Source organism: Macrotis lagotis, chromosome 4, assembly GCF_037893015.1.
Source record: "Macrotis lagotis isolate mMagLag1 chromosome 4, bilby.v1.9.chrom.fasta, whole genome shotgun sequence".
In the NCBI taxonomy this organism is placed as follows: domain Eukaryota; kingdom Metazoa; phylum Chordata; class Mammalia; order Peramelemorphia; family Peramelidae; genus Macrotis; species Macrotis lagotis.
Window position 1 is genome coordinate 74,220,271 of NC_133661.1, and position 19,518 is coordinate 74,239,788.

Here is a 19,518-nt window from a genome sequence, read left to right on the forward strand (position 1 = left end):
GGCGGCGGCGGCGGCGGCGGCAGGGCCGGTGGAAGCGGCGGCCCCTCCAGCGAGAGGCCGGGCGGCGGCCCGAAGAGGAGACCTCGGGCAGCGGCCGGGAAGGAAGGAGCGGGAGGCATGGAGGGCGGCGGAGGCAACGGCAACAGGAGCCCGGGAGGCCTGGCGGGGTTTTTCGGCGGGAGCGGCGCCGGCATGAGCTACTCGAACGCAGATCTGGCCGGAGTCCCCCGTGAGTGTTGGGCCCGAGGCCCCCGGGCCCGCCGGCGGTGGGGGGCGTCCGACGCTTCCCTGCCCTCGCCCCACGGGGGGAGATGGGGGAGGCGGCGTTGGGAATGGCAGGGAGGCCGAATGGAAGGAGCGCGAAGGGTTCAGGACACCCGGGGGGGCTCTCCCTGATCCCACTGCCCCCCAAATCCCGGGGCGTCGGAGGAGCTTGGGGTCCCTCGCGCCCACCGAGCCCAGCCGGCCGCTATGGGAACACGTGCCGGCCGACTGGAGGCGGGGGGGCCGCGTCCGGCCTCTCCACACCCCGAGGCGAGGAGCATTCAGGCTGCCTCCAGCTCCGTGCCGAAAGCGGTGGAGGAGTTTGGGGGGGCGTTTTGAGGGTCCAAAAGGAGGCTTACGTAAGTGGGGGGTGGAGGCCCCGAATGTGGCCTTTCAGTCGTGTTTCCAGAGAGGTGGTCGGCTATGGGAAAGGGTGACGTTGGACCTGAAGGTGGACTGGGAGAGGGTCTTCACGATCCTGTAATTTAATAACTTGCCCTTCTTCCACACAACCTGCCAGGGGCAGAACCCCATGAAGAAACTGAGGCAAAAGGAAATGCTGTGACTTTACCACAGTATCTCTGACGAGGGTTGGTTCTGGGGAGTGAAAGATCGGGAACTATGCTTGTCTTATTTCCTTGACTTAATTGGATTATGTTTAAGAAAATAAGTTGAACCAAGAACCAGGTTCCTCTAAAGATGGATTTAAGGGCAGCTAGGTGGAGCAATGGATAGAGCACCGACCCCCTGGAGTCAGGAGTACCTGAGTTCAAATCCGGCCTCAGACACTTAATTCCCTAGCTGTGTGGCCGTGGGCAAGCCATTTAACCCTATTTGCCTTGCAAAAACCTAAAAAAACAAAAAAAATAGTCATTCCCTAGCTGCCTGACTTTGGACAAGTCATTTAACCCCACTGCCTTAAGTAAATTTTTAAAAAAGATGGATTTGGGACTAGTGTCCTTTTTTGTGTGTGATCCTAAGAATTTATTGTAACATGATTAATAACTCCTCTTCCAATTTACATTTCTTCCGTCTTTGTTCTAGAATTGTTTCCCCTCCTAAGAAATCCCAAGTCTAATCTCTAACCCAAAAACTAATGAAATTCTGATAACCAAGATTTATAGGGAGGTGATACAAATATATAACACAAAGACTTTTCCTCTTAGCTAGTTCAAAGGATATGCTGTGTTCAAAGGGAAAAAAAATACAAATTGTCACTGGTCAGAAAGAAACATGTTTCAAATCACTAATGGTAAAAAAAATACAAATTGTGACAATTAGGAGATTTTAACTCACACGGTAAGATGTCAAAAGATGACTAGAAATGGAATCTATCAATATTGGGAGCACTTAGGAGAGATAGGCTCCCTGATAGGCTTTTGGTGGAAAGCTACTAATGTATTTCTTTGACCATTGTTTCCACTACTACCCCAAGGAAATAAACAACAAGGATCCAATGTATAACAAACTGTTCTTTAGAGCATTACTTGGAGTAGCAAAATGTGTATGGGATGAACCTGAAAAATTGAAAGAAACACTAGATTTTCATGAACTGATTCTGAGTAAAATGAGCAAAACCAATGTACATAATGAAAAGATAGCTACAAGGCTTTTAATTTTTGAGTAATTGAAAAACCTGATGATTCCAGAGAACAATAATAAGACATACTGCTCAGCTTATATAGCATAGTCAAGAGACAATCGAAGACAGAATGTTCTGTGCATTATCACATTTTGTTATCAGATATTTATGCCTAATAGGTACCTAGAGTAGGATGGGGGAGCATGGTTTGGATTGATAGATTACTCCCAAAAAATAATTGATTTGTAAAGAAAAAAATGTATCAGAACATTTTTTTAGCAACGCAAATGGGGTTAAGTGGCTTGCCCAAGGCCACATCCCTAGGCAATCATTAAGTGTCTGAGACCAGATTTGAATCCGGGTACCCCTGACTCCAATGCCGGTACTTTATCCATTACGCCACCTAGCCACCCCCAATGCCTCTTTTTCACTCAAGAATTGACTTATTTTGTATCTGTTTCATTTTTTCTGTTTAATATAAAATACCTCTTTTCTTCTAGTTACTGGTATGAGTCCTCTGTCTCCATATTTAAATGTGGACCCCAGATATCTTATACAGGTAAGAATAGGTTGAAATATTATATTATCCTAGAATTCTGCCTGATTTTATTATTTTCTCACCTTTAAAAAACCTAGCATGTTGTATTGCAAAGAAAGATCTAGAGTTAAAGGACTTGGGGATGCATCTGGCTGTGCCATTTACTACTTTGCTGGCCTCTGTCAAATTTCTTAATTTCTATGGATCTCAGTTTGATCATCTGCACAGTGAGGTGTGTTTGGAAGAGATAATCTTATTCACCTCTGAATCTGTCCTGTTACAATATAGTCTTGGGATTACACACACACACACACACACACACACACACACACACACAAACACAGACACAGAGTGGCTTATGAGATAGCTGTTCATAAAACAACTGGAATGATAGATTTCATTTATCTGACTGCTGTCTATGAATGAGTTTAAAATTTTAGCCAAGAATTATGGGAATTTTACAAAAAATTCTGAATTCTACAAGAATATAACTATATCCAAAGTGAAATAGGAAATGAAGATTAAATGTGAAACCACTAGACTTTGATAAAGTATATAATAAATTTGCAATGTGATTGTATATGTGTAGCCTATATCGGATTGCTTGCTGTCTTTGGGAGGGAAGAAAAAAAAACTTTGAAACATTTCAAAATCTCACCAAAATGGAAATTGAAAACTATCTTTACATGTAATTGGGGTGGGGGGAGTACTATTAAGTATGTGTCCCATTCTGTATCTTGAGTCCATCACCCATCCCTTAGGACTGCTAGAGTTAATAGTTAATTGATCCCCCTTTTACACGACAAAACTTTTTTTTTTAGTTTTTTTTACCTATGTTGTATGGAATTCTTGTTTAAAAATGTGATATAATTCTCTGCAAGATAATTCCAGATTGTTGAAGGACATTGTTATATAAACTGAGGGAGGTCCAGAGGAAAATAAGTTATTAAAAAAAAAAATCTTTGAGGGGCGGCTAGGTGGCGTAGTGGATAAAGCACCGGCCTTGGAGTCAGGGGTACCCGGGTTCAAATCCGGTATCAGACACTTAATGATTACCTAGCTGTGTGGCCTTGGGCAAGCCACTTAACCCCTTTTGCCTTGGCAAAAAAACTAAAAAAAAAAAATATTTGAGACCATGTCATAAAAAGATAAATTGGAGGAAATTGGGATGTTTAAGCTGAAAAAGAGGGAACAGTAGCTTCCTTCAGGTAGCTACAGATGAAGAGGGATTAGTTGTTTCTATTTGGCAACAGAGACCAGGAAGAAATTGTTGGAAATTGCAGAGAGGCAACTTTAGACTTGATGTCAGAAAAAAAATTAGGAATCCATATGTGAAATGTAATGCCTTGGGAGTGAGTCAAATAGAGGCTCCATGAACTCCTAGATATGTTATAATGAAGATTCCTTATTCTTATGGGTTGAACTAAAAAGCTGTTGAAATCCTATTTGGTTCTGTAACTTGGAAATTCTGTGAACATCATTTTATTTTGTTACAATATCATGATGTCCTCTACTTTGAATTGGATAAGGTTCTTTGATTCTGCACTTAAATGACTTTACATTGAAGGTTTTTAATAGTCTTGGCTCTGCATTTTCAGTTTTAAAACACTGTATAATGTATACATAGGAGTCTCTAAATAAATGTTTGATGAATGAATGAATAAATAAAAGAAAATCTTTGTGTCTTTATATCTTCTGCAACTTCAAATATGGTGTTCTTCATATAATAACTTTTCCTTGTAATTGTTTCTCAGTACTAATAGTCTTCCCTGCCTCTAATAACATTTATTAATAGAAATAATAATAAATTACATTTATGTAGTAGATTTAAGTTTATAGGTCACCTTAAGTAGATTATTTTATTTCATCTTTATAAAAACCATGTAAATCAAGTACTTAAAATTGCTATAATCCCTATTTGAGACAAGAAAATTGAGCTTCAGACAGATTAAATGAATGGCTTAGAACAGTAAGAGTCAGGGAGTTGTGAGAAATGTAGGGTGTTGGTCTTCACAGGGTGTGGAGGGGAACCTTAGGGAATCATTAGAAAGTGGGAATGGCTCGTCCAGTCACAAGACTGGAAGAGTTTTCCTAATCCCATTCCAGGGATACCAAACCCCAATGGTCAAGAGAGACCTAGAGATCTTGACCTAATGCTACTGAGTTTGCCCAATTAGGTAATTGAATATTAACCCACACACCCCCTGTGATGATTGGGGTTCTTTAATATATCATGCCGTGGATGATGTGGGGGGGGATCATATTAGGGGCATATCATGGAATGGATGGACCTTTTAGATTGTAACTCAAACTCTGAGAGCCTATGAACATCCAAGAGGGAGGGAAAAGAGTTTCTGAGGACAATAAATTACCTGACTACTGCCTCACGCCTAGGAGTGAGGTACCCTTATCTTATAAGGTGTATCTTGCAAGGTTCCTGAATAAAATGTACAACTTCTCTCACTCTAAAAAACAAAAAACAAAAAAAAAACAGTAAGAGTCAGCTGTGGGTTTTGAACCCAGATTTCCCCTGATCTTTTCTTCACATTGATTTCACTTTCTTTACTGTTCCACATCTGAACCCTCCTTGTAAACAAGTATCATTAAACAAAACAAATTAAGTATTTTGCTTATTTTGCTTTCCTTCATTCAGGATTCCATGCAATTTAAGTTATCAGAAATCTGATCCCCAAATAAGTGGGATAATTGTGTAGTTAGATTTAGTTTAATTAAAATTTTGTGTTCTTTCAAGATTTCTGATGAAATATCACAAAGGAGTTTGACAATTAGTATATATACAGACATAGAATAAAATTTGGCTTTGTTTTTACCTTTTAGGACACAGATGAATTTATTTTACCCACTGGAGCCAATAAAACACGGGGCAGGTTTGAATTGGCATTTTTTACCATTGGAGGATGCTGTATAACAGGTAGATATACAATTCCATGTTTGATTGCTTTGTATTTTAGGGCAATGAGGTGATTAGGTTAGAAAGGTAATTATAAAGAAAATTTGGTGAATTTTTCTTCTAACAGTACAGTGTAATTTTAAAAGTGATTGCATTTTCTGTAAAAGACATTTATTCAAGCTCATTTTTTTTTTTACTGTTACAAGTTTTGAAGTAGTGGCATTAACTCTGGATTCGTTGTACAGTAATTGTTATTATGGGGTTTTTTTAAGGAGCTGCATTTGGAGCAGTGAATGGTTTGAGGCTAGGATTAAAGGAAACACGAAAGATGTCCTGGTCCAAACCAAGAAATGTACAGTAAGTCTTACTTAAATGCTTAAACTTTGTTCAGATTTTTCTCTTATGTTTATTCAAAACTTCGCTAGGGTTGCTATATAAAAAAAAAATAATTTGTTTTAAATTCAGCCAGCAGAGGGCAGTAAATGACCTAGTTTTGTTAGTACTTGTGTTAAGACCCTGAAACTTCCTGAAGGTCATTTCCTTGAAAGCCATCTTTGCTTTCACAACATGTAACAAGAATGACTCTTTTCTTTTTTATTCAGATATTAATTTAAAGAATTCAGCTTATGTGGGAAAGTCATTTACAATAGTTGCATTCAGAATGAAGGAGGCCTTAAAACAAATTAGAGCAACTTGAAATAATGTCATAATCTTTTATCATTATAATAGAATTTTTACAAAGGTGGTTTTTACAAGCATATATGAGATGAAATTAAAAATGTGAAAGTACTGTTAAAACTTTAAAGTGAAATGTGTTATATTAAAAACAAAATCATATGGAGTAGATTTGTAACCTAACAATTCATAAAATAAGTTTTCTTACATTTCAGCTTTATCACAGTTAATTTTGGTTTTATTTTTTAATATTTTGTCTAAATTTCAGAAATTCACAAATGAAAATGTTATATACATCCAGAGAAAGAACTATGTAGTCTAAATGTAGATTGAAGAAGCATATTGTTTTCTGTGTCTGTGTCTTTTCCCTTTTGTTTTATTTCTTCTTTCACAGCATGACTAATGTGAATATATGTTTCCTTGATTGCACATGTATAACCTGTATCAGATTGCTGTCTTGGGAAGGAGAGAGAAAAATTTGGAACTCAAAATTTTAAAAAAATGAATGTTGAAGACTGTCTTGAAATGTAATATAATAGACTCTCCTTATGATCTGGTTGCCACCTTCACTGTTCTGGTGATTCCTGGTATCAGCAAGCATAAAGGGGAACTGTGCTTCCTTGAGAGTATGCTGAGAAGCCATTTTGACTATTTACCTCAAACTGACTACTCATCTCTTGATCCTACTTTTTAATATAAAAAAAAGTAATCCAATCAAGGTTCTCATAATAATAGGTAATAATTTGTATAAGACAGATTTTAAAAATACAGTTGATTCTTGCTTTAATGACTACGAGTCAAAGACTATGGGTTTTTTTAAAGGGACTTTCTTCAATTCCTGGGTAGACTGAAATGTTTTTGATAGCTGACATAGTTACTATGAATGCCATTGTGAGACCTTCTTTAATAGATATGTCAATTTAGACACTGATTTTAAAAAAGAGAATAGTGAGGATCAAATCCATGTAATTTCACATTTCTAATGGACCTGATATTTGAGTTCTCCAAAATAAGTGATATTTTTTCTCTCTTTCCTAATAGGATTTTGAATATGGTAACCAGGCAAGGGGCACTCTGGGCTAACACTCTGGGCTCTCTGGGTAAGTAGTTTCCTCATTTGAAGTTTAAAAATGACTTTTTTTTTTAGTTTTTTTTTTAGTTTTTTTAGTTTAATAATGCAATTAGAGAAACTAAAATCACAAGTGCTGCATGCTCGAATGTGTGTTCTGTCTTTCTCTCTTCTCTTTGCTTCTCTCTCCCCTTCCACCCCTCACTGTCCCTTTCCTCCCCCCCCCCTCTGTTTTTCTTTATATTTATTTTTTCTGAGAGAAAAGTCAAGAATTGCATAAGGAAAATAATTTTAAATATCACCTTCAGCTCCACTGGTGGTTTACACATTTTCCCTGTGTAAACAGAAAATCAGTCAGTAAACATTTATTAAATGCCTACTGTTCCAGACATTGTTCCAAACACTGGGAATACAAAGAGAAGCTAAAGACAGTCTGTCCTCAAGGACCGTCCAATCCAATAGAAGAGTCAGTATATAAACAAATATGTAGCAAGAAAGCTAAAGACAGGAAAGAATTAAGAGGACAACTCTAGAATTAAGAGGGGTTGGGAAGGGCTTTCTTTCCTGTAAAAGATAGGATTTTAGTCAGGACTTAAGGAAATCAGGGAAATCAACAGAGAGTCTAGGAAAAAAGTGTTCCAGATATGAAGGACAGCTAGTGAAATACCCAGAAACTGAAGAAGGAAATTGAAGTCTTAGCCCCCATTAATAAATAAGTCAGTTCAAACCAAAAAGGTTTGTTATGTTTAAGAAGAGTTCAAGGTCCTATTGTGAGATGTGATACATTAATCAAGCCTTCCCTCTGTGTTTTCCTAGCAGCATGTTCTATTTACCGGATTAGATTGCACTGGCATGTCGCCTACTGACAAGGACTAAACATTATAAGGAAACAGTTCCTTTATAGATTACCAAGAGTTTGACATTTTTAGGTAGGTTGGAGTGAATGATAATGGTGGTTAATCAGTGGTGCTTATGTGCCTATGTGAAAGCCTCAAAATCCTTTGTTTATGGTACCATTACTGAGCTTTTCTGAAAGCATAAAGATAAATCTAGGAATAATTATTAATGAGTAAGAGAGACTACTTAAGGATATAATGTTCAGAGAAGCTTATACAGAAAAGTTAAACAAAAAAAGTGTGAGATTCTTTTACATTAGATAAGAATATTTTAGCTACCTGTTTCAGACCCAAAGAGCTACCTTGTTTCCAGAATCATCCTTTGGACAGAATTAAGAAAAACAAATAAGGCCATCATTAGAGCTTTGAAAGTAAAAAATATATGTGTGATTGCTCTGGTATTTCATTGTTCATTTCCATTCCATTCCCAGCTCTGCTCTATAGCGCATTTGGTGTTGTCATAGAAAAAACAAGAGGTGCAGAAGATGACATCAATACAGTAGCAGCTGGAACCATGACAGGAATGTTGTATAAATGCACAGGTGGGTACTGACTTCACTTTCAGAATTGAGTTTAGAATCATCTGATGTAAAACTGTCTGCAACTTTCAGGAAGCAAATTGTATGGTCATTGTCATAAACTTCAGACTTTAGGCTATTTATGGAACAAAAGAGGATATGATATTCTCATTCCCATGTGATTAGCACAGCTGATTGTTGGTCTCACACTGTTTTTTTCTATCCTTTGCTGGATCTGTGTTCCCATTAGTGGAGTTACTATTCCAGGTCAGATCTAGAGCTGACTTTGTTACAAGCACTGTGGCAAAAGCTCTGCAAATAAGCCAATCCAGTTCCTACCCTCAGGGAGTTTCCCTTTCTATTTAAGAATGCTGAACTGCACTTAAAAGAGAACTGTGCTAGGGGGCAGAGGCAGAAGAGGAGTAGCAAAGTCACAGAGGACAGGTATATTTACAAAATGAGATTCAGGGATAGAATAAGTTTCTAGAAAGTCTAAAAGTCAGCCAGGCATCCTGAAGAGGAATGTAGTAATCTCCAGTGATACTGGTTTCAACACATCAATTAGTCCTTTGAAATACAGTAGTTTTTCTCCACGTTTCTTCAGATAAAGCATTTAGCAGTGCTGGGCCTCTGGAAAAGTCAGCCTACATTATTGTCCTAGATCATGAATAAGAAAGGATAACACACACATTCCAAGACTCCATCATTTATCTCCCATTCTCATTATGCTAGGACTTTGATGCTAGAGGACAAATATTTTGGCTCCACTGACCTTGACAATGAAATTTGCATATTTTTTAAAATTTATAAATTTCACACTTTTCACTTTTGTCCTCTTGATTTCATTCTTTGCCTTGGGATTATTTAACTAATTTGGGTCTGATTCTGTTTTGACTTTGACTGTCATAGCTCTTGACTTGATAAGGAAACTAAGTGTTGTCTCATTAAGGTAGTTTCCTAGTGTGTTTGTTCCTTTGTCCCCTTATCATCATCAGTTTGTTAAGTTACTTGTATTAAGTTTGCTCTTTGGTCTAACTATAAAAGAACTTAAGAATGGCTCCATATCTTTAAGGAAGTGTTTTCTGATCAGTGGGGTGGCTAGGTGGAGCAGTGGAGAGAGCATGGGCCCTGGAGTCAGGAGTACCCAGGTTCAAATCCGGCCTCAGACACTTAATATTATTACCTAGTTGTGTGGCCTTGGGCAAGCCACTTAACCCCATTGCCTTGCAAAAACCAAAAAAAAAAAAAAAAAAAAATCAATTTTAAGTAATATGTCTGACTTAAGAGTTTGGCTGAATTCTTTGACACAAGATTGTGTAGATGTCAGCAGTCCATTAAAGACTCATGTCTACAAAAGTGTTATGGCAAAGGAGACAGGTTTTCTTTCTTTATTCTACTAATCATTTGTCAGCATTAGCTCTGGTGTTAGAAAGTATTTCTTTAATAAATGAAAAGCATTTGCTTCAGATGAGTAATGTTAGTCAACAGGAAAGCACCCATCTAATTCCTAACATACATTATTTTTAGTCTGATTCCTAATGAACATTACTTTTGACTCCAGGGCCGGTGCTATATCCACTGCACCACCTAGCCGCCCCATGAACATTACTTTTAAACTGTTGATACTTGTCACCATTTAGTGCATTTGTGTTTAATGGTCTAATAAATAGATGTATTTTGACTGATCTCATAAGAAATCCAAAGCTATGGCATTCTAATTAAAAGGTAAGACAACCAGAGATCAAAATTGTAGGTTGACTATCAACAGTGGAGTGGAACCAATAGCTTTCACTGATGCTCAGCTCAAGAATTAGACTGTAGGATAATCTTCATTTTTGTTTGTTTTTGTAAGGCACTAGGGCTAAGTGACTTGGCCAAGGTCACACAACTAGGTAAATATTAAGTGTCTGGGAGCAGATTTGAATTTAGGTCCTGCTGACCCCAGGGCCTCTGCTCTAGCCACTGCAGCACCTAGTTACCCCATAATCTACATATTCAACAGTAGATTGTTAACCCTGAAAACCTAATGATAGAACTTTGTCGAACATACTTTTGGGGGAGATATCTAATAGGAAAGAGCTGCCTACTAAAATAATTAAGAAGTGGACTCTTAGCAACCCTTCCATGAAATCACCCAAGAAGTCCAAAAAAGAGGGAAGGAGCTCCTTGGAGTTTTAATGATGGTGGGGAGTGTCTCCAAATACCTCTACACAACCACCATCCCAAGCCCAGGAGAGGATCTGGAGATTTGAGTTGCTGGTCCAAAGTTTCACATCTGTTCAAATATGCTAATTCTTGTGACAGGCTCCTTGAAAAGTTTCTAAGATGTTTGATTTTCCCTTTCTGTCATTTCCTTTGACTGTAGTTATCTCTAACCTGGGCCACAAGGCCAAAATATAATTAAAAAATAACAGATTTATTTTGACATTGGAATTTCAATTAAAAGCCTAATGAAGATTAATTTCAGTTAATACCCTTTTTTGTTTAAAATCTTCTTTCCTTGAGGGAATCATTAAGGTTAGTTTTATTAGTGAGGAGTAAAAAAAAAAAACATTGTTTAAATTAAGAAGGAACTTCAATAATTCATATTTGAGATATTTTTAAACTATTCCATGTAATGCATAGAGCTAGAAGAGATATGAAGACAAGGTTTCTACTCAGAAATCTGTCAGGGTTAGTGATCAAATGTAGATTAACAAATATAATACAACAATGATAAATACTTTGAGATCACATGAGTAAGAAATTGCTTCAACTGGGAAAATCAGGGGAGGCTGTATTACAACAGCTGTATTTGAGGTGGGTCTCTGTGAGGCAAAGGGAAGAAGGGTTGGTCCTTGAGATTAGACCAAGACAGAAGCCAAGAGATGAAAAAGAAAGTGGTGCGTGTCTGTGTGTATGTAAAGTGAAAGAAGACCAGTGTGGAAGGAGGAATGATGTCCAGTGAGTCAAGAGAGTTAGAGTGGACCAAGTTGTAAAGAACATCCGAGCTCAACAGAGGGAATTTATACTTTATACCATAGAAACCTGTCAAAACATAATTAGTAGCCCTTACTGAAAGAAAGATCAAAGCAACCCCCATCCTCAAGGAGCTCACATTCTACTTGGGAAACAAGATGCAAAAATTACAAATGACAAACCAGAACAAAGGGAAGTCACTAGCCTAAGAAGCACTGAGAAAGACTTCCTGCAGGTGGGAGGTGGGATTAAAACTGAAGCAAATTTGAAGATGCCTTGTTGGAACACATCAAGGAAGCTAGTGTCTCTGGATCACATAGCACATAGGGGAAATTGAGGAAAATCACAGGTTATGGAAACTTTAAGAAGCCAAACAGAATTTTGTCTTTGATCTTGGAGGAAACAGAGTCACAGGCACAGGCAGCTCAAGTAACCTGGTCAGATCTGTCCTTTGGATTCCTTTGATAGCTAAATGGGGTATCTAAGTGGAGGGGTTAGAGACATGAGCAGGCCATTCAATCTAGTTCAGGCACTGAGGTATTCTGTACCAAAGTTTTTCCTTCCTCTGTTCAGTGCCTGACTCCTTCCCATGACTGTCTTGTCATACTGGGGACTTGAACGTGGTGGGTGGGTGTGTGTGTGTGTGTGTGTGTGTTGACTTCCTCCAAAACCCTAACATTTTACTTGCCAATTTATTTTCAGTTACCTACTCCTCCACACTACCACATCTATATACAAAGATGGTCATGCACAATGGTTGTAGGTTTTTGAATTCTGAAATTCCCTCATCTGATCACAATTTGTTGCATTCTACTTCCCTTTCTTTTGCAACCCCAAACCTTATTCTTCATCTTTATTGTAACTGCCATTCCCCAACCCCTCAGTTCTTTCCCAGGTCTTTACCCCCATACTAGTTGTACTCCTTCCTTTCCCATCTTGATTCCTTGGCACAAACCATTTCAGCTCCACAGTGGCTTCTTAAGTCCCTTGCCCCATTACTCTGTTAAAGATCTTGACCATCAAATCTGAATCTTGGATTATTCCCACTATTTTCTGTCTTCCCTCTTTACATGCTGCTGAACAAATCTTGAGAAAAATTACAAAACTGAATCCACTACAGATTTGTTACGTAACCTCAGTGTGTGGCCCTCACCTGGCAGAGCAGTCCTGTACATCTCCCTAATGAACCTACCATCCTGTTCACCACAGCACTTATTTCAAACCTTTTAACTCTTCCTCCTACTGCCATGGTCCCTCACCCCCATCTCAGATGAGAACCTTGCCTTTTATTTCACTGAAAAGATTGAGACCCAGCACATTCACTTTAGACCAGTGTATACCATGGAAACAATGTAAAGACTAACAGATTGCCTTCTGAGAGGATGGGGGGAAGTAACCAAGATGGGGGAAATTGTAAAATTCAAAATGAATGAATAAAGATTTTTTAAAAAGAAAAGATTGAGACCATTTTCCGAGAGCTTTCTTTTCTTTAATCCCTTATTACTTAGTTGTAAAATTTATCTTCCTAAAGTGCTCTTCACAACCTAGGCTCCTGGGAGCAGCTAGGTGGTGCAGTGGATAGAGCACTGGCCCTGGAGCCAGGAGGACCTGAGTTCAAATTTGGCCTCAGACACTTAATTACCTGTGTGACCTTAGGCAAGCCACTTAACCCCACTGCCTTGCCAAAAAAACCAACCTGGTCTCCCCCTACCTTACTCCCAGGTAACTCATTAATCAATGACATTGGCCTCCTTGTTTTTTCCTTATACAAGACACCCAATTCTGGCCTTTTTCTTTGACCACTAGCTGTGTGACTGAGCATGTCACATAATACCGACTGCCTTGAATCCAAGACATCTCCAGTCATCCTGATTCATATCAGGCCACTGGACCCAGATGGCTCCAGAAGAAAAAGTGAGGCTGGTGACTTAGCACAGCCCTACTCACCCCTCATTCAATACAATTCACTTGCATGTCATGGCATCACCTCCCTGGTGTCAGGCCTTCTTTAAGAACAAAGGACAAGCATCCCTACCTGACACTTAGCCTGGAATTCTCTCCCTCTTCTCTGCTTCCTGACTCCCCCTTCAAGCCTCACCTAAAATCCTACCTTCTTCATGAAATTTTCTGATTATCCCTTAATACTACTCTAGTACCTTCCCCCAGAGATTGTCTCCAATTAAAGATTGTGTGTATGCATCTTGTTTGTACATGGTTGTCAACCCTTCATGTTATTCTGTAAGCTCCTTGGGAGCAGGGACCCTTTTGTTTTTGTTTTTGCATCCCCAGAACTTAGTAAGCACAACTAAGTGCTTATTGACTGATAGAAAATGGCCCAGAACATATACCCACAGTTCAGTGTCTTGGACAAAGATTCAGCAAAAGAGACTGAAAAATACATAGGTAGGAAAGGAGTCGGGAGAGCAGAGAGATGAGTATGGGGGGAAAAGAAAGTGTTTAACTGTGCTAAAGACTGCAGAAAGATTAAAAGAAAAGATAACAGATTGAGAAAAGGCCATTAGATCTGGCTACATTGGTAACTTTGGAGTAAATAAATGTCAGTTGAATGTTGACGTCAGAAGCCACCTAAAATGAGAGTAAAGAAAGTGGAGGCACCCATTGTAAATAGTCTTCTCAGGAGTCTAGACTCAAGGGAACTATGGGATGATGGACAGATCAAGTGAGGAATTTTTGAGGATGGGGGGGAGACTTGGGCATGTTTGTAGATAGCAGGGAAGTAACCAGCAAACTGAAAAATATTGAAAGATTGGGAATAAATAGCACAATCTACTGGAGAAGATGAGATGGAATGAGGTCACTTGTGAGCCAAGAATCAAGGAGGAAATAATGGGGGGAAGCACCAGAATGATGTGTGATGGGAAGGGAAGAAGTGGGAACTCTTGGTGAATGACCTCAATTTTTTCTGTGAAATAAGTGGCAAAGTTATCTGTTGGTGGGAGAAGAAACCGTGGAAGGTTTGAGGAGGAATGAAAAGGTTTTTTAATAGCTGTTGTGTTGAATAAGATGTTGAGTTAATTAGGGAATTATCAAAGGATTTCCTTGCCACAATAGGATGCGAGTGAGATTACTTAGGGCCTTTGGAGTTGATTGTGTGCAGGATACACGATTGAGGCAGCAATCTAGAGGATGGGGAGTGGGGGGTATGAAGGAGTTGGCCTTGGTAAAGAGAAGGGTCACCTGACAGGGAAAAGCAAAAAGAAGTGGGTGGTGGTGACAACAAGTTTTGAAATCAAGAGATAGGAAAAGCAGCAGCTTGGGTCAGATGGTTAGGGGGAAAGAGAAATGAGAAAATTATTTGTAAAAGTTTATTCAAGTACAGTGAATGCTTGAACTCTTGTGGCGGTAAAAATGGACAAGAGAATTAGTTCAGAAATCTATCAAAGGCTGTGGATGACATTTCTGAAATCTCCTGGATTAAGAAAGATAAGTTTGATGGCAAAGAGAATGGTAGAAAGAAAAGGTATGTGGGAAAAGCAGGATGCTTGAGTGAATGAATGATGAGCTTAGTTTGAGGCATGTTGAGGGAAGGTCCAGTTAGACAGTCACATGGAAATGTCTGGTTTGTGCTTAAATGACTCAGCAACAAAAAAAAAAGCAATGGATCTAATTACTTCTTTCTGATGTGAAGAAATGAACATTTGGAATCATTTTTCCAACTCCCATCTTCCTGGCTCTAGACCTGGAGCTCTATTCACTATGCCACCCTCCCTACCTCTTGAAACCTTAGTTTCCTCAACTGTAAACAAAGAGGTGGGACTAGATGCTTTCTAAGATCATTTTCTGTCCTGACAGTTAATAAATTAAATTCTTAATTACTTAATTACTTTCCTTTGAGGGGCTTTGATTTCATCTTTCAAAGAGAATAGTACTAATGGATCCAGTTCCTTCGTTTAGTGAGGCCTTGTTTCCATAGTTATGCATCTGAGTATCTCAAGTTTCCTGTCTTACAGGATGAAGGGAAAATCGAAAACTGGTGCTTAGTTCTCCTAGGCTTGTTCTTTAATATACTGCGTTCATTATTACACCGATTCAATTCAAATCAGCAAACATTTCTTTAATGTCTACACTTCATGGCATGAAGAAAGCTCTGTTCTACTTGGAGAGAAGATCTTTTACACAGCTAGGCATAGTAAAAGAGAATTGAGAATGGAGAAGAGCAGCACCTGGAAAGGTGAGAGAGCACAAGAGCTGAACCTTGAAGAGAGCATTTGGCAATGCTCATCATAAAAAGGCTGGCCAGTTATTGATGATGAATTGACCTCATTGATTCATGAAATATTCTATAAAGGCAGGGAAGGGTAAACATAGGCTGAAGAAGGAATTTCAGACAAAGTCCCATTTCAGAAAGATCTGATGCCCTGAAACAGGATGAGAGAGTGTAATATAGCCTCCTGGAGCCCATCTAGCTTATAAGAACTTTTCTTCTTTAAATTAACCTTTTCTAATGTTACTGCCTCCTGCTTTGCCTAAAAATGTGTGCACTTGTACTGATTGCTTTATTTTCCTGTTAGAAATTTCATAACTACAAAGTTGAATAATAATGTCTCAGAATAACTGTCTTTGAAGGGGCTTTTTTTAGGGTGGTACAGTGAGTAGAAATCAACTGTTCCTATAATAATGAAAGTCTTACTTCCTTATATAACAAAATATGACTAAAAAAGCCTGTTACCATAGAATACTGTTAATATACCCTTTGGTGAAGTTAGGATCGAAATGATTGAGGATCTTGATGTGAAAATCCAGGTTAAATTGCATATTTGCATTCCTGCCACACTTAACATTCAAGTTCCTATTTATCATTTATTTGAAACTTTCAACACAAATTTAGCTATATAACACATGTAAGATCATTAAGCCAAAAATATGTAGTATAACAAATGTATTGTGAGCCAAAGTAAGCCAGGACCAAATTATCTGTAGGGTCAGTGTTTGAGTTTCTGTGTCCATACTAAAAAAATCACTACCATTTCACACTTTCTTCTACCTAGAGATCATTTGTTGTAAGAAATAGAAAATATATATCCCTAAAATAGGTCATTTTTCCTCTTGGGAGAATGTCTCACATTAGATATATTTTATAAATCTCATTAGCATCTTGACATAAAATATTAAGTTATTTTTAGAAGAGCAAATGTTGTACCTTCTCACCTTTCAAATCTATAGGACATCTTACACAAATATTAGTCATTCCCAAATATAACAAAATTATAATTCTAATGCCATAGAGTAACTTAAAGTTTGAGGTTCAACTTGCCAATTAAAGAGTACAAAACTAGGATTTTATTTATTCTTCGAGAGATTTCCTATACATTGTAAAAATCCTTAACATTTCCAAAAATCTGTTTTGCACATGGGATTGCTGTTTCTCAAGTGATAAAAGCAGCTTAATGAGCTCTCTAAAATGCAAAGTCATTTTATCTCATGTAGCTTAAATAATTTTTCATATTTATTCTGCTTCTAAGAATTTAATTTATTAATTGTCAAGATAGAAAATGACCTTAGAAAGCATCTAGTCCCACCTCTTTGTTTACAGATGAGGAAACTAAGGTTCCAAGAGGTAGGGAGGGTAGCAAGCACAGTGAATAGAGGCCCAGGCCTAGAGCCAGGAAGATCTGAGTTCAGATGAGGCTTCAGATACCTTGGACAAGTCATTTCACTTGTTTGCCTCAGTTTCTTCATTTGTAAAATGGGGGTGATCTTGGCACTTCCCCCTCTCCCCCCACCCTCTGAATTATTGTGAGCATCGAATGAGATAACACCTGACACATTGCCCCAGCATCTAGCTAGATTGTAGCTGCTGTTCCTGGTAAACCTCTTACTATCAAAGTGAAGGTTACAGCCATGAGTTGGCAGCTTTGGGACTCAAACACACCAGTCCTTACTAATCCAATCTTGTTTCACTAGGGTCACTGCCATCTACCTAATGGTGGGGTGTATTGTCAATAACTTCCAATTATTGGTGGGTCTGAAGTGGAAGAAAACAAAAGCATTTGAAGGTGAGGCCCTTAGGGTGAGTGAATGCATACTGTCTGGATCCATGATTCTTTCAGTATCAGGGAAGCTTAGGTGTCCTGGTGGATGGAGCCTCAGCCCTGGAGTCAGGAGGACCTGAGTTCAAATTTGACCTCAGACACTAAAGAATTGCCTATGGGGCAGCTAGGTGATGCAGTGGATAGAGCACCGGCCTTGGAGTCAGGAATACCTGGGTTCAAATCCGACCTCAGACACTTAATAATTACCTAGCCATGTGGCCTTGGGCAAGCCACTTAACCCCATTGCCTTGAAAAATCTATAAAAAAAATTACCTAGCTGTGTGACCTTGGGCAAGTCATTTTAACCCTATTGCCTTCCAAAAAAAACCCCATGATTCTTTCAGTGTGCCTACACTCTCCTCTGTCATAAATCACATTCCCAGTACATCTTAGTAAACTGTCTGAGAGTAGTATGACCAAAGAATTCACCACTATGGTTCCATTTGTGAGACAAATGTTTTACAGTCCAGACTCTTTAAGTTTTCCCAGTTTAGTCAGCCCTGCCAGAGCTTTCATTCCCCTAAATCATTTCACACCCTGAGGAAATGACAGAATAGAATATTGTTGAAAGGAATCAATATACAGACATGTGTGGAAAAATAAGACTCTGTGGAGTTGTAGAAAGACTGATAATATCCATTCTCCAGACCAAACTATAAATAATGTAAGTAATTTAACTAATATGATCTTGTTCATTTGCATCTTTCACAGTGCTGTTTAGCCATGGGAGTGTTGGTAGCAATCTGTTTACCTTAAAACATGCAAAATACCAAGTTGGGTTTCATTATGTGGTTTTGAAAGGGGCTATTGCTATCACTCAAGATTGGTTTGGCTTTAAGTGGTATTATAACCCACTCAACAAGTCTGAACAACCTGCCCTGAAACCTTGGGTGAAATCCTGATGGTTTCACAGTTAGGGCTTCATGTAAAACATTTCTTTACATTCCAGATGGATCCTGTTATTACTTCAAGATGTTCTATTCATTTTTGTGAGAAATAACCTGTCCTACAAAACTAGATTAAAGCACATGCGTACTTTCTGAAAGGGGCAAGAATTAAGAGTGGTTCCATTAACAGACATTTTTTTGAGTTGCATAAGGTTAATGTGGTGTAAAAAGGCAAGAGGAAACATCATTCCTTCCTTGGTGAGATTTGGGTTATTAAAAATCGCAAATTCTGAGAAATGGATAATCTTTGAAATCAAAGCTGACCTTGAGGATATGTTAATATCCAGATTGTTTGCTTAGGGGAGATTGACCTTTGGAGACCTTCCATGTGCAGGTGTTCCATCAAGGCAACTGTAAGATAGATCTAAATGTAGCTTGTTAAAAGTTGCCATTTGAGCTAGGGTGCGTGCATATTGAGACATTTTAACAGCTTCCAAAGGGAAAGTTGCTATTATTTGCCCTACACATCTTGAGAGCACAGGTGATGATGTTGATACCCTGGAGAGCACGAAGATGTTGATACTTTTAAACCAAGTTATTGACTGACTTATTCCTCACTTTAAATGTCTGTGAGTTGTGACACAGGGGAGGGAAACATAGCAATGCTGTCTGCCTCGTGGCCTGTCAAGTTTTCATGGATGGGTTGGTAGCAAGAGTGATGGGCTCCAGGAGTGAAATGATTAAAAAAGCTCAAGCCTGCCTACTTGCAAGCACTTTCCACAAGTTTTCTGGGACTATAGTTTGCATTGTATGTGGCCTATGAAATCTCTCACTACACAATTCATTGTTACCGCCTGCTAGCCTAAATTTTTCTCTTTTATGCTTCTAAAGAAGTAACATTAACTTACCATAAAGTAGCGAGTTTTCCAGAGAATAACATGTCTAAAGAGGAAACTTAAAACTCCTTTAATAGGAGACAAGCCTCAATATTTTACAATCTTCTTGGTTCCCATCTCATATAAGAAGGCACTGAAATACATTTTCCCCCAAATCATTTGCTGAATTTTAGTTGTTGGGTTTTTTTAATTGTTTCCATTCAAGGACCAAGAATAACATCCTTTGGTAACAAAGTCCACTCATACAGACTATAATTACTTTATTATTTGT

At 38.6% G+C, this 19,518-nt stretch overlaps 1 protein-coding gene across 1 annotated transcript in view; it reads left to right on the forward strand.

The window, feature by feature from the left end:
• The window catches only part of LOC141521041 (mitochondrial import inner membrane translocase subunit Tim23), a 23,218-nt gene continuing 3,700 nt past the window's right edge, over positions 1–19,518 (forward strand). Inside the window, exons 1-6 of the mRNA XM_074233147.1 lie at positions 1–229; positions 2,347–2,405; positions 5,223–5,316; positions 5,568–5,652; positions 7,012–7,070; positions 8,367–8,477. Coding sequence (XP_074089248.1) covers positions 118–229; positions 2,347–2,405; positions 5,223–5,316; positions 5,568–5,652; positions 7,012–7,070; positions 8,367–8,477 — 520 coding nt within the window. The 5' untranslated portion in view covers positions 1–117. The remainder of the gene's footprint in view (positions 230–2,346; positions 2,406–5,222; positions 5,317–5,567; positions 5,653–7,011; positions 7,071–8,366; positions 8,478–19,518) is intronic.